At 60.9% G+C, this 18,322-nt stretch overlaps 2 protein-coding genes across 2 annotated transcripts; both read right to left on the reverse strand.

Annotated features, from left to right (window-relative positions):
- Positions 1–2,856: 2,856 nt before the first annotated feature.
- LDBPK_130970 (hypothetical protein, unknown function) lies at positions 2,857–9,570 on the reverse strand (the record flags this gene model as incomplete). The annotated part of the gene is made up of 1 exon (XM_003859260.1): positions 2,857–9,570. One exon carries the CDS (start codon positions 9,568–9,570, stop codon positions 2,857–2,859), a length of 6,714 nt encoding a protein of 2,237 aa, XP_003859308.1.
- Positions 9,571–10,544: 974 nt separating this feature from the next.
- On the reverse strand, positions 10,545–14,870 carry LDBPK_130980 (hypothetical protein, unknown function; the record flags this gene model as incomplete). Its single annotated transcript, XM_003859261.1, has 1 exon — positions 10,545–14,870. The coding sequence occupies one exon, from the start codon at positions 14,868–14,870 to the stop codon at positions 10,545–10,547; it is 4,326 nt and encodes a 1,441-aa protein (XP_003859309.1).
- Positions 14,871–18,322: the final 3,452 nt, after the last annotated feature.

The raw sequence follows: 18,322 nt of genomic DNA on the forward strand, positions 1-18,322 counted from the left end.
TTTCTCTTTAAAGTAATATGGCAGAGAGAGGAGGGGGGAGGGGGAGGACTCCGTGGCGGTGTGGGAGAGCGCCACAGAGAGTCAGAGAGAACATAAAAGTGGGCGAGAACGCACAGGCGATCCAAAAGAATTCACTAAGGAAGAGAAAACGGACAAACAAAGAGCCGGCTTTGGTGGCCGCGACGATAATACTAACGATGAGTGCGCCGATGGAGAGGTGGTGGCGGTGGTGGTGGTGTGTGGTGTGAGGGGCGATGGACTTGATGAGAAGGAATCTGAAGAAAAAAAAATAGCGTTTTCTAAAAGGGTAGGCGGGGAGAGAAGCGGGTGTTTGTGGGGGGTGTGTGGTGGTGGGAACAACGCGGCGGCACGGTGATGCGCATCAAGAGTTGCAGTGCGTGTGTATGATTCATGTTTGGTGATGACACACACACACACACACACGCACATGCATACGCACTCTCAGTTCGCCAGAAGCCACGAGAATCTCTATCTCTCGTGGCCGTCGTCGGTTGCGGTCCATACATGGCAGAGCACCGTCCGTTTCTTCCTTTTCTTGGTTTACATGTTACTGGCCAAGTCAGTGGCCGCTACCGTCGAGTGTGAAGTCCCGGAAGGCGCGGGAGGTGTGCCATCCACAACAAACGCAGAGAAACACCCCCCCCCCCCCAGCACACCAAACATCCGCGAATCAAAGGTGCCTTTCACTACCGGCACAGGGGAGGCGGAGCAGAGAAGATGCGCAGCAGAAGAGCGAGCGCGGAGAGCGACAACCTCTCTGTGCCCTAAGGAGGAGGATCGTGCGAGGTAGTAGGGTGAGGAAGACAGAGCGATCAACGATGACGAAAGGAAAGACGAGAAGGATAAGGGCGCACGGCGCCCCTCCTGTTACAGTTCCAGGCACGCGTAAAGAAGATACATGGCCAGGTGCACACATTACATGCACACACACACACATCGGTAAAAGGGAGGAGGCAGGCATGATGCGACATACGCACCCGACACATGCATGTGGGAGAACATATATATATATATATATAACTATATAGGAAAACGCAGACGACGCCACCCCCCAAGGGGGATTGAAGCCATTATCCAGGAGTTTCAACACTCCCTCGCCGATGTGCAGCCTTCCAGCCCTCCCCCAACGCCTCAGCTTCCCCCTTCTCTTCAACAGGTCCCTTACTCCCTCTCTCTTCATCAATGCGGTCAAACAACGACCCCGGAGTAGGAAGGGAGAGGGAGGGGGAGGAAAGGAGGCACATGACTGCCCGCGCTACCTTTTATGGAGTTTTCCGAAGGATTTGATCAACTACGCTTAGAAAGCAGCTGGGCAGAGAAGGGGCGAAGGACTCCGCAGAGCGAGACGCTCCCTTCTAAAAGGGATGAGGGGGAAGGAGAGGAGAGCGCACGAGCAACGACAACGCGCGCCAGTGCAGCTTAAGATGAACACGAATTTATTATAGACGGCACGACCTTGGGCGGAGAAGCAGCCTGTCCGCGGATGCGTATTTTGGTTTCCCTTCTTTTTTCTTCGCGCCCACCCGCCCTACACGTGGCGGATTCACAGAGGGGAGGGAAGAGGTAGATGCATGATACGCGATAACAACGAGCGAAACAGAGACGAGATGGCTGGGGAGGGGGAGCGAGGGAGGGAGAGGGGGGGGGGGATACCGAAGCACGAGACAAGGCGGGCATGTGCCCGTGTGGGGTCTATCAAAGGGAGAGAGAATCAGGAGGAGGGCGGAAAGAGTAGGAGGCCACGTCCAACGTGGTCTTCCGTCTGCGCCTGCGCCCCACTCCTTCCTTTTTCTTTTAGTTTGACCGATGACAAACGTTACACAACGTATAGGAACACGGCACCAACCGAAAAGGAATGTATCGTACAAGAGATGCGCATACGTTTTAGTGATGGCTTTCTTCTGATCCCCGTGAGAGATTCGCGTATACGTGTGCGTGCGTGTTTCGTGAGGAAGGAGAGGGGCAGGGAAAAGGAGGGAGTTGGCAAGGAGAAGAGAGCCCAAGAGAACAGAGGCCCACACCAAAAAGAAGACAATCAAGACACGTTTTTGCGCGTGCAAGAGATGGGAGGTACACACAGAAACACACAGACAGATGGGCAGACCGGCAGTGTGTGTATTTTTTCGTCGCTTTCACCTGTGTGTATGAGAGGGGAAGGGGAAGGGAGAAACGACAAGAAGAGGCTCGGCGAAGAAGACATGAATGAATAAGAAAGAAGAACAACAGAAGAGAGAAGAAAATGACCTTTTCAGCACACAAACAGGAGCCGCAGCACGAGCGGCGCCTCTTCGCAAACGCCCCCCCCCCCCATATATATATATATATATATGTACATAGCAACAGCAACAAATTAGACATATATGCATATAAATAGACATAGGCTGACAGGCGTCATTCCATATACATATATGTTTATACATATATATACATACACATATACATAAGATATACATGCGAGCAACTGCATCTCCCACTCTATATGTACCTACACGCGGGTGTGCATGCATTATTCCGACGCATACATAGAGACACAGACGCCATTACAGCAGCACACACGTATATGTGTGCGTCGTACAGCATCGACAAAGACGGACAAGCAAGATATGCCAGAACGAAAGGGCGACAGCTGGTGGATCGGGCGACGCACGCAAACGCAAGACGCCGCGAGCCTAAGCTAGTGGATTGCACGTGTGCGTACCGCGGAAAACTGCAGCTCCATCCGAAAAAGACAGAAGCCACAATGACACACCAGGGGAAGGGAGAGTAAGGGGGGGGGGGCGAAGGCGGAATTACGTACGATGCAGCCGTCTCAGCCTTGGCAAGGCGCTTTTACAGCTATGGCGCGTCATCGGAGAAGAGCTCGCGGATGCATGAGTCGATCTCGGAGCGCAGATGCGCGTCCTTCGACTCCCTGCTCAGCCCAGCAACGCCATGCGCGGTGACAGCAACATCAGGGGTGGATGTAGCCTTCATGGAGGCATCGCGTGAGCCTCCGTTTGTCGCTGCCTGCACCGCAGTCTTCGCCCCTGCCGCCTTCACGGCTGCGCCTGTGAACGCCGTCGATGAGCTGCGCGCTGACGCCACCGCGGCGGTCATCTGCGCCTTCCATAGAGGGGTGATCATGCTGACTTTCAACAGCGAGGGGTGGCGCGGCGGCGCCACTGCCATGGGTACTAAACTTTGGTCGTCACTCATGGGGCACTTGGCGGCCTCGGCTGATGCACCCGACGATGCGGGCGGCGCAGGATGGGAGGCTTGCGTGCCGTCTCTGGCCAACTCTCTCGCCACGTCTGCCCTCGCGTCGTGGTTGTGCAGCGTCACTGTCGCCGACGATGATGTCGCTTCGGGGTTTATGCTACCGTCTTCGCAGCCAGAGACAACTTCCACACCAGCGGCGGCTGTCTGCATCTCGCCAGCATCTTCTTCAGAGTCCTCAGGAAAGCGGAAGGTGGCGGCAATGCAGTAGCCATTCAGGCTGTCCCCCCTCGTCGAGTCGCCACACAGATCGCCATGCAATGTGCCGACGCTGCTCGTGAGCTGGTCCGAGGGGAGTAACGGCCGCTTCTGCTGCCCGGCGTGGTCTGTGTTACCCGGCGTCGCCGTGTCGGTACCGCCACCACCCCGCTCCTCCGAGGCGGCATGCGCCGCCGCGTCGAGAGTCATTTCCTTGCTCGCGGCCGCTAGCACCATGCCATCGGCCTCCAACAGATCGTCATCGAGGTCGTCCTCAACACCAAAGCCGTGGACGTCGCCGGCGACGCCGTCGTCGTTCTCGTCCGTCTCGCGCTCGACAAACACGACTGTCCCGTCATCGCAGCGCATGAAGGTGCCACCGGCGAGCGCGATGCCACCGCCGACGTCGTCATTGTATTCTCGACTTGCACACCCGCCGGGCTCAGCCGCCGTCGTTGATGCCACGCCGCTACGCACTGCACGAGAGGTGAAACCCATCTGGAGACCTAGCTCCCACGCCTCTTCCACCGTATCGGCGTTAGAGAGCAAGTAGACGTAGAGGGCGGCACGCAAGCGGTGCCGCAGCAGCTCCCGGTAGCGCCGGCGCAGCGTCTCTTGCTGCGTCACCGTTAGTTGTGTCCAGGCGAGCTGCACGTCCGCGCTATCGAAGAATGGGGCGGCGACGCTCCCATTCACGGACGCCGGCACACTCACGCAGCTCTCGGCAGAGTTTGCTCCACATGAGACGGTGTGCCCTCCCGCCGCTGCTGCTGCGGCGCCCCAGCTAGCCCTCATGGGGAACTGCAGCTCCGACGTCGTGGCGGTGCCGGAGGCGTGATTGAAGGCGGGCAGGTCAGCGCCGAGGACTCGCTTGCGATAGGACCCCATAATTAGTGCTTCGAAGTAGTTTGGGAAGACCAGTGTCTTCTCGCTCGGGTGGGCCACCGGCAGCAGCTGCAACGTCGCGTCGACACATGCGCGTGCGACCGCCTCCGCAGATGCTGTGAGGTACGACGAGGCCGTGGTGTGTGAGTGGTCTTCATCAGCACCCGCGAGCGACGCCGTCTCTGCGCTGACAACGCCGCCGCCCACCATCGCCACGCCTTCTGGCTGGGTCCCGCCCGACCCAGACGGCATACACACAGGCGGTTTCGCCTTACCGCATCGCGGTGGTGCCCTGGCGAATCCAGACTGCAAGACCAGACGCAGCGTGTCCATCTGCGAGCGACGCGTGCGCAGGCTGTGGCCCGTAATGAAGCGCAGAAGTAAACGCTTCTCCTTGAGGGGGAGTTCGTCAAGGACGCGCAGAACCGACTTGCGCGCAAAATGACGGTCGCCGCGGAGCTGCGTTGCCGCCCCTCCAGCGGCGCTGCTGCCCTCACCCGTTGCGTCGTCCTCCACGAGCAGCATAAAGGACCTCCTGAAGGTGAAGTCTTCGTCCAGGTGGTCGTAAGAGCCGCACAGCACCTCGCGCACGGTGCGAGAGCTACACTGGGCGAAGAGCGGGGTGTCGAGCAGCGGTGTCTGACGCATGCCTTGCAGCACGGCGGCCCAGAAAGCGTGCCCGGCCACCGTGCCGTCACGTTGGATATTCCACATTATGGAGAGGCTGACATCGATCAGCTCCTTCTTGCGCTGGTGCTGGCGCAGCGCAACGGCGGGGCTGCCGGAGATGCACAGGTCATCGAGGATACCGCGTCCGACGGTTCGCTTGTCCTCCGCGCCGCTAGCCAAGGTGGCAGCCGCCTGCTCCTCCCGCTGAGTTTCTTGGCGGGAGTGTAGCTCTCGCAGCCCTTGCAGCAGCTGCTCGCGCAGCGTCGTGTTCGTCCAGTCGGGGTACAGCAGGGACATATCAGCAGTGGTGAGTTGCACGGCGTCGATGGGCAGCTCCAGCTGCACCGCAAGGCCCAAGATGCGGAAGGCCAATGGCGGCAGAGGAAGGGTGAATATTGCCTCATTTCCAGCGGACTGCCCGAGCAGCCAGCCCAGCAACACGGGCACCTGCAGCGCCATGGCTGGCGTGATCACGGACAGCCCGGCGGGCGCCCAAGAAAGCGGCGGCGCGCCGGGGGCGGGAACGCCGGCGCTAGCGCTCTGAGCGAACTCCGGGTTCGTCCATACGCACTCACGGCTCACCTCGCGCGTGAACGGCGCGCAGTGCCGGCGGTGGTGGAGGACACCCACGACACTCGGCGTGCGGAGCGACGCAGCCTCACAGGGCGCAATGCTGTTTGGCGTGTCCAACACGACGAGAAACTCCCTGGGGTTCGCTGTTGCCAGGATTAGGCAAATGCGGCGGCGCTGCATCGCAGGGACGTGCACGTCAGGCAAGCTCTCCTCCGTCGGTTCGACAGCAGGAGCGGCGGCGACAACCGTCTCCAGAGACACGGCGCGAGAAGTCTTCTGGGAGCGTGGAGGGGGCGGAGGGGCCGCGCTCGAAAACGCAGTCGCAAAGAAAAGCAGAGACTTCCTTTTATGCCGTATCGCGGCTGCCAGCGTGGGGTAGTGGCCGCTGTGCGCGCGTGCGTGGGACTCGTTTGAGTCCACTGATTCCTGCGCGCTGAGCACGGCTGCCGCTGATGCTGTCTGCGCTGCCTCGCTCACTGCGATACTCTGCACCGCCGTGGACGATCGCCGGTTCATGAAGCCGCTCGGGTTGCAGAAGCTGGCCTGCACACTCATCGCCGTCGCGGCTGCTCGGCCCTTTGGCGGGTTGCCCCAGCGAATCGTGAGCTCATCGCCCTCGTGCACCGGCGCTTCTACCACTGTGGTGGTGATGCAGGCATCGCCTGTCTGCCCCGTTGCCGTCGCTGCCGCCACCTCATCTGTCGCTGGCGTGCAGCTGTGCGAGTGGCTCAGCGACACACGCCGCCATGACATGATCAGCGCTAGCCGGTCATGGTACGTCTTCAAACGCTGCACCGTGGCCGGGGAGCGGTCTGCAAGCTTCTCCACCCGCAGCATCGCCACGCCGCCGGGCAGCGGGAAGGCGTGCACCTGATTCGTGATGTTTACACCTGGCAAGAACGGCGCCGCGGACTGGCGTGCGCACAGCTCGTAGAAGTCCTGCCGCTGCTCCGTGGCTATGCCTGGCGTGGCTCGCACTGTCGGCTTCGCGTGGAAAGAGTCTTCATTTAAAGTGCTGCTCCAAGAGTGTGCCGGCGCCGCCGTGAAGGAGGGATGGAGATGGTAGGAGCGCTGCGCTGACATCGGTGCGACGGGCTTCTCTGCGGCGGCAATCACTGGCACGACGGGGCTGCCTAGCGTAAGTGTGCTTGGCCAGCTCATACCACCTTTGCGGCTCGCCGGCGACGACTCGATCGCCGTTGGTGACAGGTGCAAGCTCCATTCGCTGGTCGTCGTGCCCAGCACCAACACGGACAGCTTCTTCTCGTCCTGCGCACGCGCCGAATCTTGGATGAAGTCAACCGCAGACTGCAGGGCGTCCTCTCGCAGCACCGGCCCGAAATTGAGCGGCGTCTGTCCGGCCGCCCTGGCATGCACCGAAAGCATCACGTGCTTCGCACCTGTGCTGAGGGTGTATAGAGGAAAAAGCGGCAGCCACTTCGCCATCTCCACTGGACAGGCACGGCCAAAGGGCAGAAGGCCTGCGGCCTGAAACAGAACCCGCCACGTGCAACTCACCGCCCGCGCTGTGCGCACCAAGGCCGCTGTCGACCTGTGCGCCGCCAGCGGGCCGCTCATTAGCAGCGCACCCATGTCCACGATGAGGGTGGCAGAAGGCACCTGCAGAGCAACGGCAAGGGCCACATCATCGCCGAGCTTGCATGCGTCTCCTGCCTTGCCCTCGCTGCACACGAGGCTAAAGTCGCCCGTCGCATCTACTGCGACGGGAACGGGCAGGGACGCTGCGTTGCGTGGCGCACTGCCGGCTCGCTCGCGCCACGCATTCGTAGTGGCTGCCGACTCCGAGAGACGGGCGGTAGCAGCCGCTACCGGCGGCACTGCAGCGACGCTGATACTCGAGACAGGCGAGGGGTGTGGTGCAGCTGTCGGCGTGCGCCGCTCCGCCCGCCGCTGCTGTTCTTCCCGTAGGGCATCCGCCATCATGCGTCGGTCATCGGCGCGGATGCTCTCGCGTCCGCCAGCGAAGAGGAAGAGAAGCTTCATGAGTATCGACATCGCGACCGTCAGCATCGGTGGCGCCCCTCCACTGGTCTCCTCCTTCACGGCGAAGGAGCTGACAATGAACAGGTTTGGGTACTGCTTCCGCATAGTGGGGAACGCGTCGTTCATGAGGATTTTGTAGCCGGTGCAGTACGCCGTCGCGAACCGCTCCATCGTCTCCACCACCTCGTCCGAGGCGGTATGGCCTGACTTATGCAGCTCACGCCAGCGCGATACACAGCCAAGAACGGCACCAAGCGCAAACGACGACATCATCTGCGACGCGAGGTTGGACAGCTGGCTGATCCCCAGCAACAGTGTCTCGGGCGTTCTAAAGCTGTGGTGCCCACTCAGCAGCGCGACGCGCTCCGTCATAGAGACAAAGAAGTCCTTCTTGCGGCGCGCGTGAACGCCGCATCCAACGTAGTTCTCCGGGATGGCGGCAGTGGGTAAGAGGTAGTCGTGATTCAGTCGCGAGTTGATGCCGAGCGGCATGCTCTCGGCGAAGATGAGCATGTAGCGAAGTGTGATGTCCTTCGTGTCGCTGAACAGCCTGACAAGGTCACCGCCCATGGCAGCCAGCGCGTCTTCACGGGTCTGCGCCGCCTGCGCTTCCTCCTTGTTCATGGCTGGCAACACGATCTCCTTCTTCGAAATCCACGTACCACTGCTTTGCGGGTCCGCGGCAGAGCTGTCGTCTACGCAGCCAGGTAGACGCACCGGCACTGACGTCGTGGCGGGCAACAGAGCCGACATGCCAGAGGAGTCTGCATCGGAAAGCGCAGAGGTCAAGAAGAACCGCAACACCGAGGACGGATTCATCACCCGCAGCTTGCTCTCAATTCCCCGCACACGCTTCGCCAAAGACTGCAGGTAAAAGTCCACCACGTCGTCCTGCTCGGCGATGGCGGTGAGATCCGACATGGAGAGTGGCCGCGGCGGTGGCGCTGGTACCCTGGTAAGCTCCGCCAGCGGCTGCGACGGGAGGTGCGGGAAGGGGACACGGTCTGGCACGTGCCCCGTGACGCTGAACACGCCGTTCAGGTTTGCCATTGGAGCTACGGTGTCCATTGGCCGCGATGTGAGCGGCGTCGTCGGCGCCGCAGCGCCCTTGGCCGTCTCCGCCACTGTTTTGTTCATCTCCGTCGTCTCTTCGCTCTCGCTACCGAGGCCGTCGTCGCGCCCTGCCGCTGTGTGTGTCGCCAACGACGCCCCGGAAACGGAGACGACGCCCATCCGCGTCTTCACACTGCCTCTGCTGTCGTCGTCGCCGCTCCAGTCCGCCTTTTCGGTATTGAACAGGTGCGGCGCGGTCTCGTCGCAGGCATCTGTCGTCTCTGCGTCATCCAAGCTCTTCATCTTCGAGTAGTTCGCGGCGCGCTCCGCATCGCCGTGGTCATCTCGTTGAGGCGCCGCTGTTGTTGTCGAGGACGCAAAGCCGCTGATGCCCGTGGCGCCTCTGACGATGGTGGCACCGCCATCGCGGCTCTTCACAACGCTTGTGTGGTCGAGGACGCTGCCGCGTTTGCGAGCCACCAGTGCGTCGCGCATCGCCACCCATGACGCGGTCAACGCCGTCGCTGCATCGGGGTGGTGGTCGACCACAATCTGGCGCAGAGGAGCGTTGGCACCGCCGCTCATGGCGCCCCTGTTGTTGACGCCCACCTCCTCCAACATCCTCGCCGACACCGTCTTGAGCGACTCAGCGACAAATATGTAGTCACTTATGGAGAGAAAGCCCGATGCCATGCATTCCAGCTCGCCAACTGGCGCATTCAAGACCTCTTCCGCTCCCGCGACGCTGGCGGCTTCGCAGAACTCCGACTCGCGGCGCTTGTTCGCCTGAGCGGTGGATACGGCAGTGGTGGAGCCATAGACGTGTCGCGCGCCCGTGGAGTCGGCGCCAGAGACCTTGTCGATATCAGAGGGATTGAGGGCGAGGGGGACGAGCAAGCGGCTACTATCCATGTGATCTGGGTAACTGATGGCGACACTGGCGCTGCCGCTGCCGTGATGATGCACGCTGTCTCTCTGGGGGGTCCCTGTCGATCCGCCAGTGTAGCGGTCGGCATCCGGCTTGTGCGGTGTTCTGAGTGCCGAGGGCAATGGCTTCGTCGCTGTGCACACTCCGTCTATGGCGTAGCCGTTTTCATCTTGCGGGTTGCCAGCTTTGGACGCTAGACTATACGGACGCGATAGAGGCGCTGCGGCGGGCGCGTCGGCCGTAGCACTGGACTGCAGCGGTTTGGTCGGTGTGACGGCCGTTGCTGGCGCTGCGGCTGCTGCGGTCATGGTCTTCGCCGTCGATATCGGGCATTCGCGACGCGCGTCCGGCTGGATAGCCGACACTCGGTGCACCTGCCCTTGGCCCATGTTCGTGTGCTGTGCAGCGGAATACTGAGTGAAGCACCAACGAAAGAGAATGCAGGAGTGAGCGCTGCGTTGCGCTTGCACGGAAAGAGAGCGAGGGAGGTAGGAGGGGGGGAGGGAGGAAGAGCGAAGATGTTGGATACCGACCATGTCCATTTCTACGTCATACAGCACTACCTGGGCGTCAAGTCGAGCCCACTCCCTCCATCCGCGTGGTGCGAAGCAGCAGCAGACACACACGCCGGTAGAGCAGGTGACCTCACAGCCGCACCCATTTTGCCGGCCGCCACGCGGCGCACGCCCCTCTTCTGGGTGGCACTCAGGCCTCCCCACACCAGCAGTGGGCCCTGTGATACGACCGCAAGGAGGGGCGTGCCCTCCCCTCACTCCTCAACGTCATCAAGGCGAATAGAGCGATGTCAATGAACAACAACAAAAAAGAAACGAAGAAGGTGGCGTGCCTGCGTGCGCCAGAGCGCCTGTGTGTGTGTGTGTGTGCGCGCGCGCGTCTGTGTGCACGCAGAGTACTCAGCGGTGCTGGAGGGTGGCGGTGGCAGAAAAGAGGGAAGACGCTAACTTGCTTTGCGTGGCACGCACAACACCTCGCGTATCACACGTGAGCAGCAGTGCGTCATGAGCGGACTCTTCGCCAGGGAGGAGGTCATGAATCCGCGAGCCATGCTCACCCACAACTCCTTGTTCTTCGCCCTGTGGCCGTCACGGCGCACGGAGCTCCAGGCAAGGTCGTTCGCGAGGTAAAGCGCGATGTACTCGCGGCGCGAGGGCAGACGCGCGTGCAGCTGGTCGTCGCTTCGGCTATTCAGCACCAGCGGAGGGGCACTGCTCTTTATCGCCGTTGTCTGCTGTCTCTGCTGCTGCTCACGATACTCTTGTATTGCGTCCTGAACAGGCACGTGCGCGCCAAGCAAGAAGGAGGGCATAAAGCTGCCACCGCCACCGCTATCGTTGCTCATGTCGCAGCTGCTGCGGTGGAATGCGCTTCCCGTGCGGTTGTAGGCTTGGATCGACTCCAAGTACCCGAGTACGCTCACCGGCGTTCTGGGTGTGTTCAGCGAGCGGTCCAGCGGAATCGAGGCGTTCGTTGCGTCGCACGATCGCTGATGCAAACGGAGCTTGACATATTGCGAGCCTTGCCGACGGTGCTGCTGCTTCGACGACGATGCCTGAGAGTTCGACTGCTGCTGCAGCAGCGATGCCTTGCCCTCACTAATTTCGTCGGCAAGACTGTGAACGACCGGGAAGATGTGCGAGTCAGGGTTGCCCAGGCCGCGCATGTGTAGGAAGGCCACGTACTGGTGATCCGTCATGTTCAGAATTTCGTAGGCGGAGTTCAGCAGCAGCGTCGGGCTTAGAAGGTTGCCATCCGCCGGCTCCAGCCACATGAAGTTCTTGAAGGAGTAGTCACCGCTCATTATCGCCTTCTTCATCAGTAGGAATGCCAACGGCGCGATCGGAGCCGTGAAGTGCACGCCGTTCGTGATGGCGTTACCGAGGAGAACGCCGATCGAGTAGTAAATACTGTGCAGCGCCTCCTCCGTGTCGCAGAGCAGCCCACTCGGAACAGGATGGCTGCCCCTGACTGCCGCTGCCGCTGCTGCCGGAAGCGTGAGCTCATTCGCCGCCGCCGCCATGACGTCTGCGAGTGCAGGGCGGCTGCTCTTGCCGCCGTCCTGGCTCCGGTCGCTATTCAAGATGGAGGCGATCAGGTTCGGATTCGACCAGCACACCGTATCATCGCTCGGGTCGACGAAGGTGAAGGCGCTCATGGAGGCGCGTTCGTGGCCGATGGTCAAGATGCGCAGCGGAACTGCGAACGGCATGTCCAGCGCCGTGACATGCAGGACCACCTCTCTGTAGTACGCGTTGTGCCTGTCACTCTCGTCCTGATTCCCGGCCGCCGCCACCGCGCTCAGCGAGTTGCTCCCGCTCATGCGACACGATCGCCTAGCGAGTGGGCTGCACGGCAGCACCTCGAGCACTTTCCACTGCACACCAATGCGGCGGCTAACCTTTTCATGCAGGTCGAGGACGTCGTGCATGACGCCTTGGTACACGTGCGCCGTCTCCAGCACGGGGCAGCCGCTGCTGGACATGGCCATGGAGTCGTCCTCCAAGGCGGTGCTGTAGGAGCCCGCGTGGCTGTGGAGAGATGAGACCGTGTCACTGCTGTGCTTCTCGGGCTCATCAATGGTGGCCAGGTGCGTCCGCGCCCTCGCAGCTGCCGCGTTGCCGCTGTTGTCGTCCGCGGTCCCAATCGCACCTTCCTTTCCACTCATCAGCGCGTCCAACGCATCATTGCCGTCGGGCACGCGGGGGGTGGCGCCGGTGAAGTCGGGTGCACTGGAGGTGCGCGACTGCTGCTGCGACGAGCTAGACACTCTTGTCGCATCACCGCCGTCCGCCGCCGACGTGGCCACGCGCTCTGCCATGACGGAGACGAGGTCGCCGGCGCAGAAGGTTACCAACGGCTCGCCAGATGTCCAGCGAAGCGTCAAGAAGCCCTCACTAGGCAGCAGCTTCGGCACAGCGTGGCAGAGCGCCGGCGCGATATCGAGCCGGTCAGCCTCAATGTCGCGAGTCGAACAGTAGAAGGTGGTGCTCACGAAAGGCGTCAGCTCCGTCACGCCGTGTCGGCGCGTCGTGGCCTCGTTGCTGCAGCGCACGTACAGCTGCATCTGCGGATTCATGCAAGTGTACACGTCGATGTTGAGGTTCTCCTCCATCAACGTGCTACACGCGGAGGACGCGTCGGAGGAGGCCGAGGAGCTGCGGCACTCATCTCTGCGAGCCTTGCCGTCTGCTGTGGTCAGTGATGGGGAGACACTGGGGGACGTCCTACGCTCAAAGGCCGTGCTCTTTGACCACGAGGCACCACTGCCGCTCATCGACGGCAACATCGGTTCACTTGGGCTCGCCGACCGCTGCGTCGCATCCGCGCTGGCCATGCCGTTGTTGCTGTCTGCGTTGCAGGGGGAGTGGCCAACAGTGAAGTTCGGCTCGAAAAAGTAGTTGGAGATGTCCGCCATGCCTCGGCCCATGACTCTCGTAAACGCCGTCGCGAAGGAGAGGAGCATCATGTCTTTCTGCAGCGTCAGCGGCACTCGTTGGATGGCGGTGACCTGGGCGGTGTAAAGGTAGAGGAGGACGCGCTTGCCCTCCGAGTTCACCGCGTAGAAGGGGAAGAGCGGAAACCACTCCTTGATATTCTGCGGGCAAGCGTTACCGCAAGGCAGGGCGCCGACGGCCTGGAACAGCACGCGCATCGCCCCGCAGCACTCGTCCATCTCCATGAGGGTGAGCGGCGGCTTGCTTTGGTGCTGCGGGGCGAGGAGGCCGTGGCTCGACATGATCGGCATGCCCATCATGCACCCAATCCAGCAGATGAGGTTGAGAATCGGCACCTCGAGCATGGTGCTGAGCGCCACGTCGTCTGTGATCCGGTTTCCTCCAGCCGGCACACGGCGGTCATCTGCGACGATGCTGCGCTGGCCACCGCCGGTCAGGAACATCAGCTTCAGCGCTATCCCGCTCAGCAACCGCGTCACATCAAAGTCATCTCGCTCCTCCGGCGTCGCGGCCATCTCCAGGTAAGCGAAGAGATCGGGGTAGCAGTCCCGCAGCTTTTCCATCTTGGCACGGTTCTCGCTACGGAAGCGCGATACCAACTCGTTCGCCAGCACCGTCAGCGACATCTCGCCCGTGACGACGTCGCGCTTGAGCGCCTCAAGCTTCTCCACTGCCTTATCCGCGTACGTGTGCACAGGGGCAGCCTTGCGGCCAATCAGCCGCTCGAGTGTGATACCGAGCTGCGCCGCCTTTGCCTTGTTGTCACGGAACGCCTGCCGCTTGCACAGCACATCGGCGATGTGGAAAAGTACTGTCAGCACCATTGACGAGCACGCTGTCGTAACGACCAGCCCGGCGTGGCGGACGGCTGAGTAGAGCTGTTGTGTGGTCTGGATCGGGCCCTCCTTGTCCTCGCGAGTAAAGAGGACGAGGTCGCCAGGGTCAACGTTGTTGTGACCGTTCATGTTTGATGTTGCGTTGCGGTTCATGTCGGCCGGCACGCGCCCATTGAGAAGCTGTCGCCGCGACTCGATGGTAAAGAAGAAGGAGAGCGCGTCGAGGTCGCCTATCTTCTTCTCCTGGTACGCCACCTGCTCGTACACGACTGGAGTGGAGCTCGAGAAATACTGACTCGGCAGCGAGGAGACGATGGCGGCAGGGACTCGCGCGGCGATGAGGTCGAAGCAGTCGAAGCTGGTGGACACGGTTGTCTGCAGGCGCATGAGCAACACGCTCAGCGGCTCCTGGCGCTGCACCGTCGTTGTCGCGTCGGGGACGCAAAGCCGATCAGGCTGAGAAGTGCTGGCGCGGCCAAGCAAATGGGCGTCGGCGCTTCTGTGGTTGCCGTCCTTGCCGCTGCAAGAGATGCCATCCGACTCGACTGCAGAGACTCCAGCCACGGCGACTTCGTGGCAATGGTTGCCCTCCATCAGCGTCTCCCGATTTCTCTTCCTTCCACGGTGGTCGCCCTTCGCCATCAAGGCGCCGCTCAGCTCCGTGAGGCGCTCGCGCAGCCGATCGTAGCACTCCCGTCGCTTCTGGTTCAACTGCAGCACCTCTTCCCGGCTGAAGGAGACACGAGCGGCCTCCTTTGGCTGACCCCACGACCGCCAACGATCCCTGCCGAGCACGGAGAGCATCACCGCGTCGATGTACCACTTATCCCTCAGCTCCGTCGTCAGAAAAGGTGCCCAGAAGCGCCGCATAAGGGCGTAATCCTCTCGGGTGAGGAAGCCGGAGAGCACACACTCCAGCTCCCCTTGGCGAGGGAAGAAGATGCCGCGAAGAATGTCACGTGCCTTGCTGGTCATTCGCCGCGGCTTCACGGCCGCAGATGGGCTTTGCGAGGCGATGGTGCCACTGACCGACTGCGACGGCGCCAACGCGTTGGGGCTTGGAGAAATGGAGAGCCGGCGAGGGGCGTTGCTTGCCTCCTCCACGGCGACCAACACCCTGCGGCTTGACTTGTCCTCATCGCGTCCGCGGCCTCCTCGGGCTTTACCGTCCACAAATAGCGAGGAGGGTTGCTGTTGCGGCCTCTCTACTCGTTCAGGTGCTCCGAAGGTGCTCAGTGATAGCATGGAAGAGGTTTCCGGCGCCCGTGGCTGCCGGCTAGACGGCAGTGGCAGGGCACTCGTGCGATTGACGAGGTTTGAGGGGTAGCACAGCGGGTTCACTGAAGTTGATGCGGGTAAGATCGGCTCCTTGCTGTTGCGTAGACCACCACCGCCTACGCCGCGTGCCTGTGCATTGCCCATTTCGCTTCACTTCTCCCCCTCCCCTCCCTTCCTCCTCCTCTTCGTCTTCGTCGGCTTCGTTCCGCGCGTGGCAGCAATGACAGCCGCGACCAAGAGCTCAACAACGACACGAGGCCGCCGAACTCGTGAAAGGCGCCCCTCGCAGGGATACACACACACACACACAGATATATATTCCCCCCCCCCCGAAAAGGCCACGCAGCACACACGCGGACGGAGACGGAAGAGGTGACGGTAGAAAAAGATGGGCGGGGCAGCAGAGTGGAGACAAGTGCGTCATACAACGGCAGCCACTCGTCACCACCACACGAAGAGACAGAAATGAAGGAGGAGAAACAGACAACGTTGGAGGGTGCAGGTGGACAAGATACACACACACACGAGCGACGAGAATATGCGAGTAAGGAGTCGGTACAATGTCCACGTCTAGGTGTAGGTGTGCGTATGTATAAAAAGATGTGTGCGCGTGTGTGAGCACGGCTCTGCGTGAGGTTCCTTCGGGCTGTTGTGGGGGGGGGGGCTCGTCGCCTGTTGGCTGCAACGCAGGTTTGTTCCGCTTTTCGGCTGAGAAGCTCAGCGACGGAGACAGAGCAGCGGACGGGAGAGAGGGAGGGGTGGGGTACGACACCGGCTGGAATACCCGACGAAGAGGAGGATGAGGAGGAGGGAGCAATAACCCATGCACCTCCCCAAAAAGCAACAACAAAACAGAGGTAGGTGAGGCTCACCTGAGGCGGCACGCGATGCCACCGTCTGCCTGCGCAGCCGCAAAACGAAAAGCGAGTACGAGCACGGGCCGAGGTGATGGAGGAGGGAGAGATGCACAGCAGAGACGTGAAGACACACACACAGACAGACAGAGACACGTGTGCAGAAAACAGGTCGGCTAGCAGGAGGGTGTTGCAGGGGGGGGGGAGGGGAGGGGCATCGACTCAATTTCCTTCGTCTGTTGCGTGCGGGTCGCCCCACCTCACCCTCTCTCCCTCTTCGCTCTTGCCGGCAAGAGCGAAGAAAAGGCGAAGAGGTCCACACCGGCCAGCCGCGAAATGCCGCCAAACACAATGACCGTTGTCCCGCCGCTCTCCCTTGTGCGTCGCGCTTCGAGAACTCCGTCCTTCACACCTCCTCTTTCTTTAACGTGTACGCTCCTCGCCCTTGTCGACTTACGCCTTCGCCGTCTTTCTGGGGCGGCTCTCGGCCGATGGCGCAAAGGACGAGCCCGCCACAGGCACGGCAAGGTAAGGCGTCACTCACCCACGCACAGACGCACGACACACGGAGACGAAGACACAACGCAGAAAACCGTCGAAGAACGAAAAACGCAACAACCGGAGTGTGGAGGGTGGTGGGGGCGGCGACGGCGGCGGCAGGGGGGGGGACGAAACAGCGAGTTGACGAGGAGCACCGCACGACCCACGCAACAGCAGCATGCTAATTCACCAGCGAGCGAGAAGGTAGACGTGTAAAAGGTACGACAGCCACGCCAAGTCGAACACGAAAAAGAAGACAACACAAGAGAGGAGAGTCGTCGGTGAGGGGAGGGAGGCCCAAGGCAAAAGAGCAACAGGGGAGCAAGGGGGTGGCGCACACGCACACACGCACACTTGTTTAGGTACAGGAAAAAGACAAAATGCTATGTATGTGCGTGTGCGTGAAAAAAAAACGTGAATAGGCGCACACGCGCCGTCTCTCACTGCTCAGAAAAGGAAAAGGCCGACGAAACCACAAGAGATGCTGGAGGGGGAGGAGGGAGGGAAGGAATAGAGAGAGTGCGAGCGAGACGAAGATGACGGGAACAGCAGCCACAGCAACAAAAAACGAAGAGATCCGGTACAAAATAAGTATGAAAGAAGAGGGGGAGAGAGAACGTGAACGTGAATGATAGATTAGCAGGATAAAGAAGGTTGCAGGTTCCGATGCAGAGAGGCACAGGGATAGGCACAAGAAGAGGGCTCGTGGCGGCGGTGGCGGTGGGGGCAGAGTACTACTCCTCTTGAAAGGGTGCGGGGAGAAAGCGTGCGCTGCCCTCAGTGACGATGATGGCGAAGAGGCGCTGAAGCAGTGATGTGGTTGCACAACAACCACAACCACAGCAACAAAGGAAGATGACGGGCACGAAAAGCTGAAAAGGAGGTGGAGGATCGAGGAGGCTGTTGTCGTGGGCTCGCCTTTAGCTTACCACGCAGTCGGAATGGAAAACTAGCGCGTCAACAGTAGGGGGAGAGGTCGTTCTGTGTTGTCTCCCCCGAACCCCACTCTCTCCGCCTCGGTGAGTGTGCGACACTATCGCGTGCGAGAGTCGGGAAAGCAGAGAGAGAGAGAGACCCACACAGATACGCCCAGGCTGGCGCGATCGCGATGCGAATCTATTTTGATTTTGCTGCCCTTGTACAAGTAAGTGCTCGTTGCTGTTTTTGCGTGCACCTCCCTCCGTAGCTCCGCGCTCTGCTGCTGCGTGGGGGCAGCGACTTCGGTCTTCTCTCTGTATATGGCGACGCTCGCACACCAGCACGCCCCTTGCCGTTTCTGTGATGGAGAGATGCGACAGAACGCAAGGATGCGCGAGAACAGGAGCGGCAAAGGGGCAAGCGGCAAGCGCCTTTCTGCTCTGGTCCGGTACGCGCAGATACGGGAACAAGGAAAAGAGAGCGTGTAAGGAAGACGTTACACACGGCACCAAGAGCACAAGCGAGTGCGGAAAAGTAGAATGAGCGCTTTTCGCTTTATGCATGACTGATGCGCGTGCGCATGCGTGAAAAAAAAAGCATGTGCGCCCATCGGGAGAGGAGGAGAGCAGAATTAGAAGGAGGAGGAGCAGGATGGCGCTCGTGTAACGCATTACGATGGGTGTCTCGCCCCGGGGAGCGCTTACAGCTTCAGTGCGCATGCGTGCGTGTACGCACATTTCGAGCGTTCGGTTCCACAACCGTCTCGCCACTCTCCTTTCTTGCGCGCGCCCGGCCCTTCTTTCGTCATTGGTGAGAGACAATGAGCACCGTCCGCGT

The sequence above is a fragment of the Leishmania donovani genome, chromosome 13, assembly GCF_000227135.1.
Source record: "Leishmania donovani BPK282A1 complete genome, chromosome 13".
Classification (NCBI taxonomy): Eukaryota; Euglenozoa; class Kinetoplastea; order Trypanosomatida; family Trypanosomatidae; genus Leishmania; species Leishmania donovani.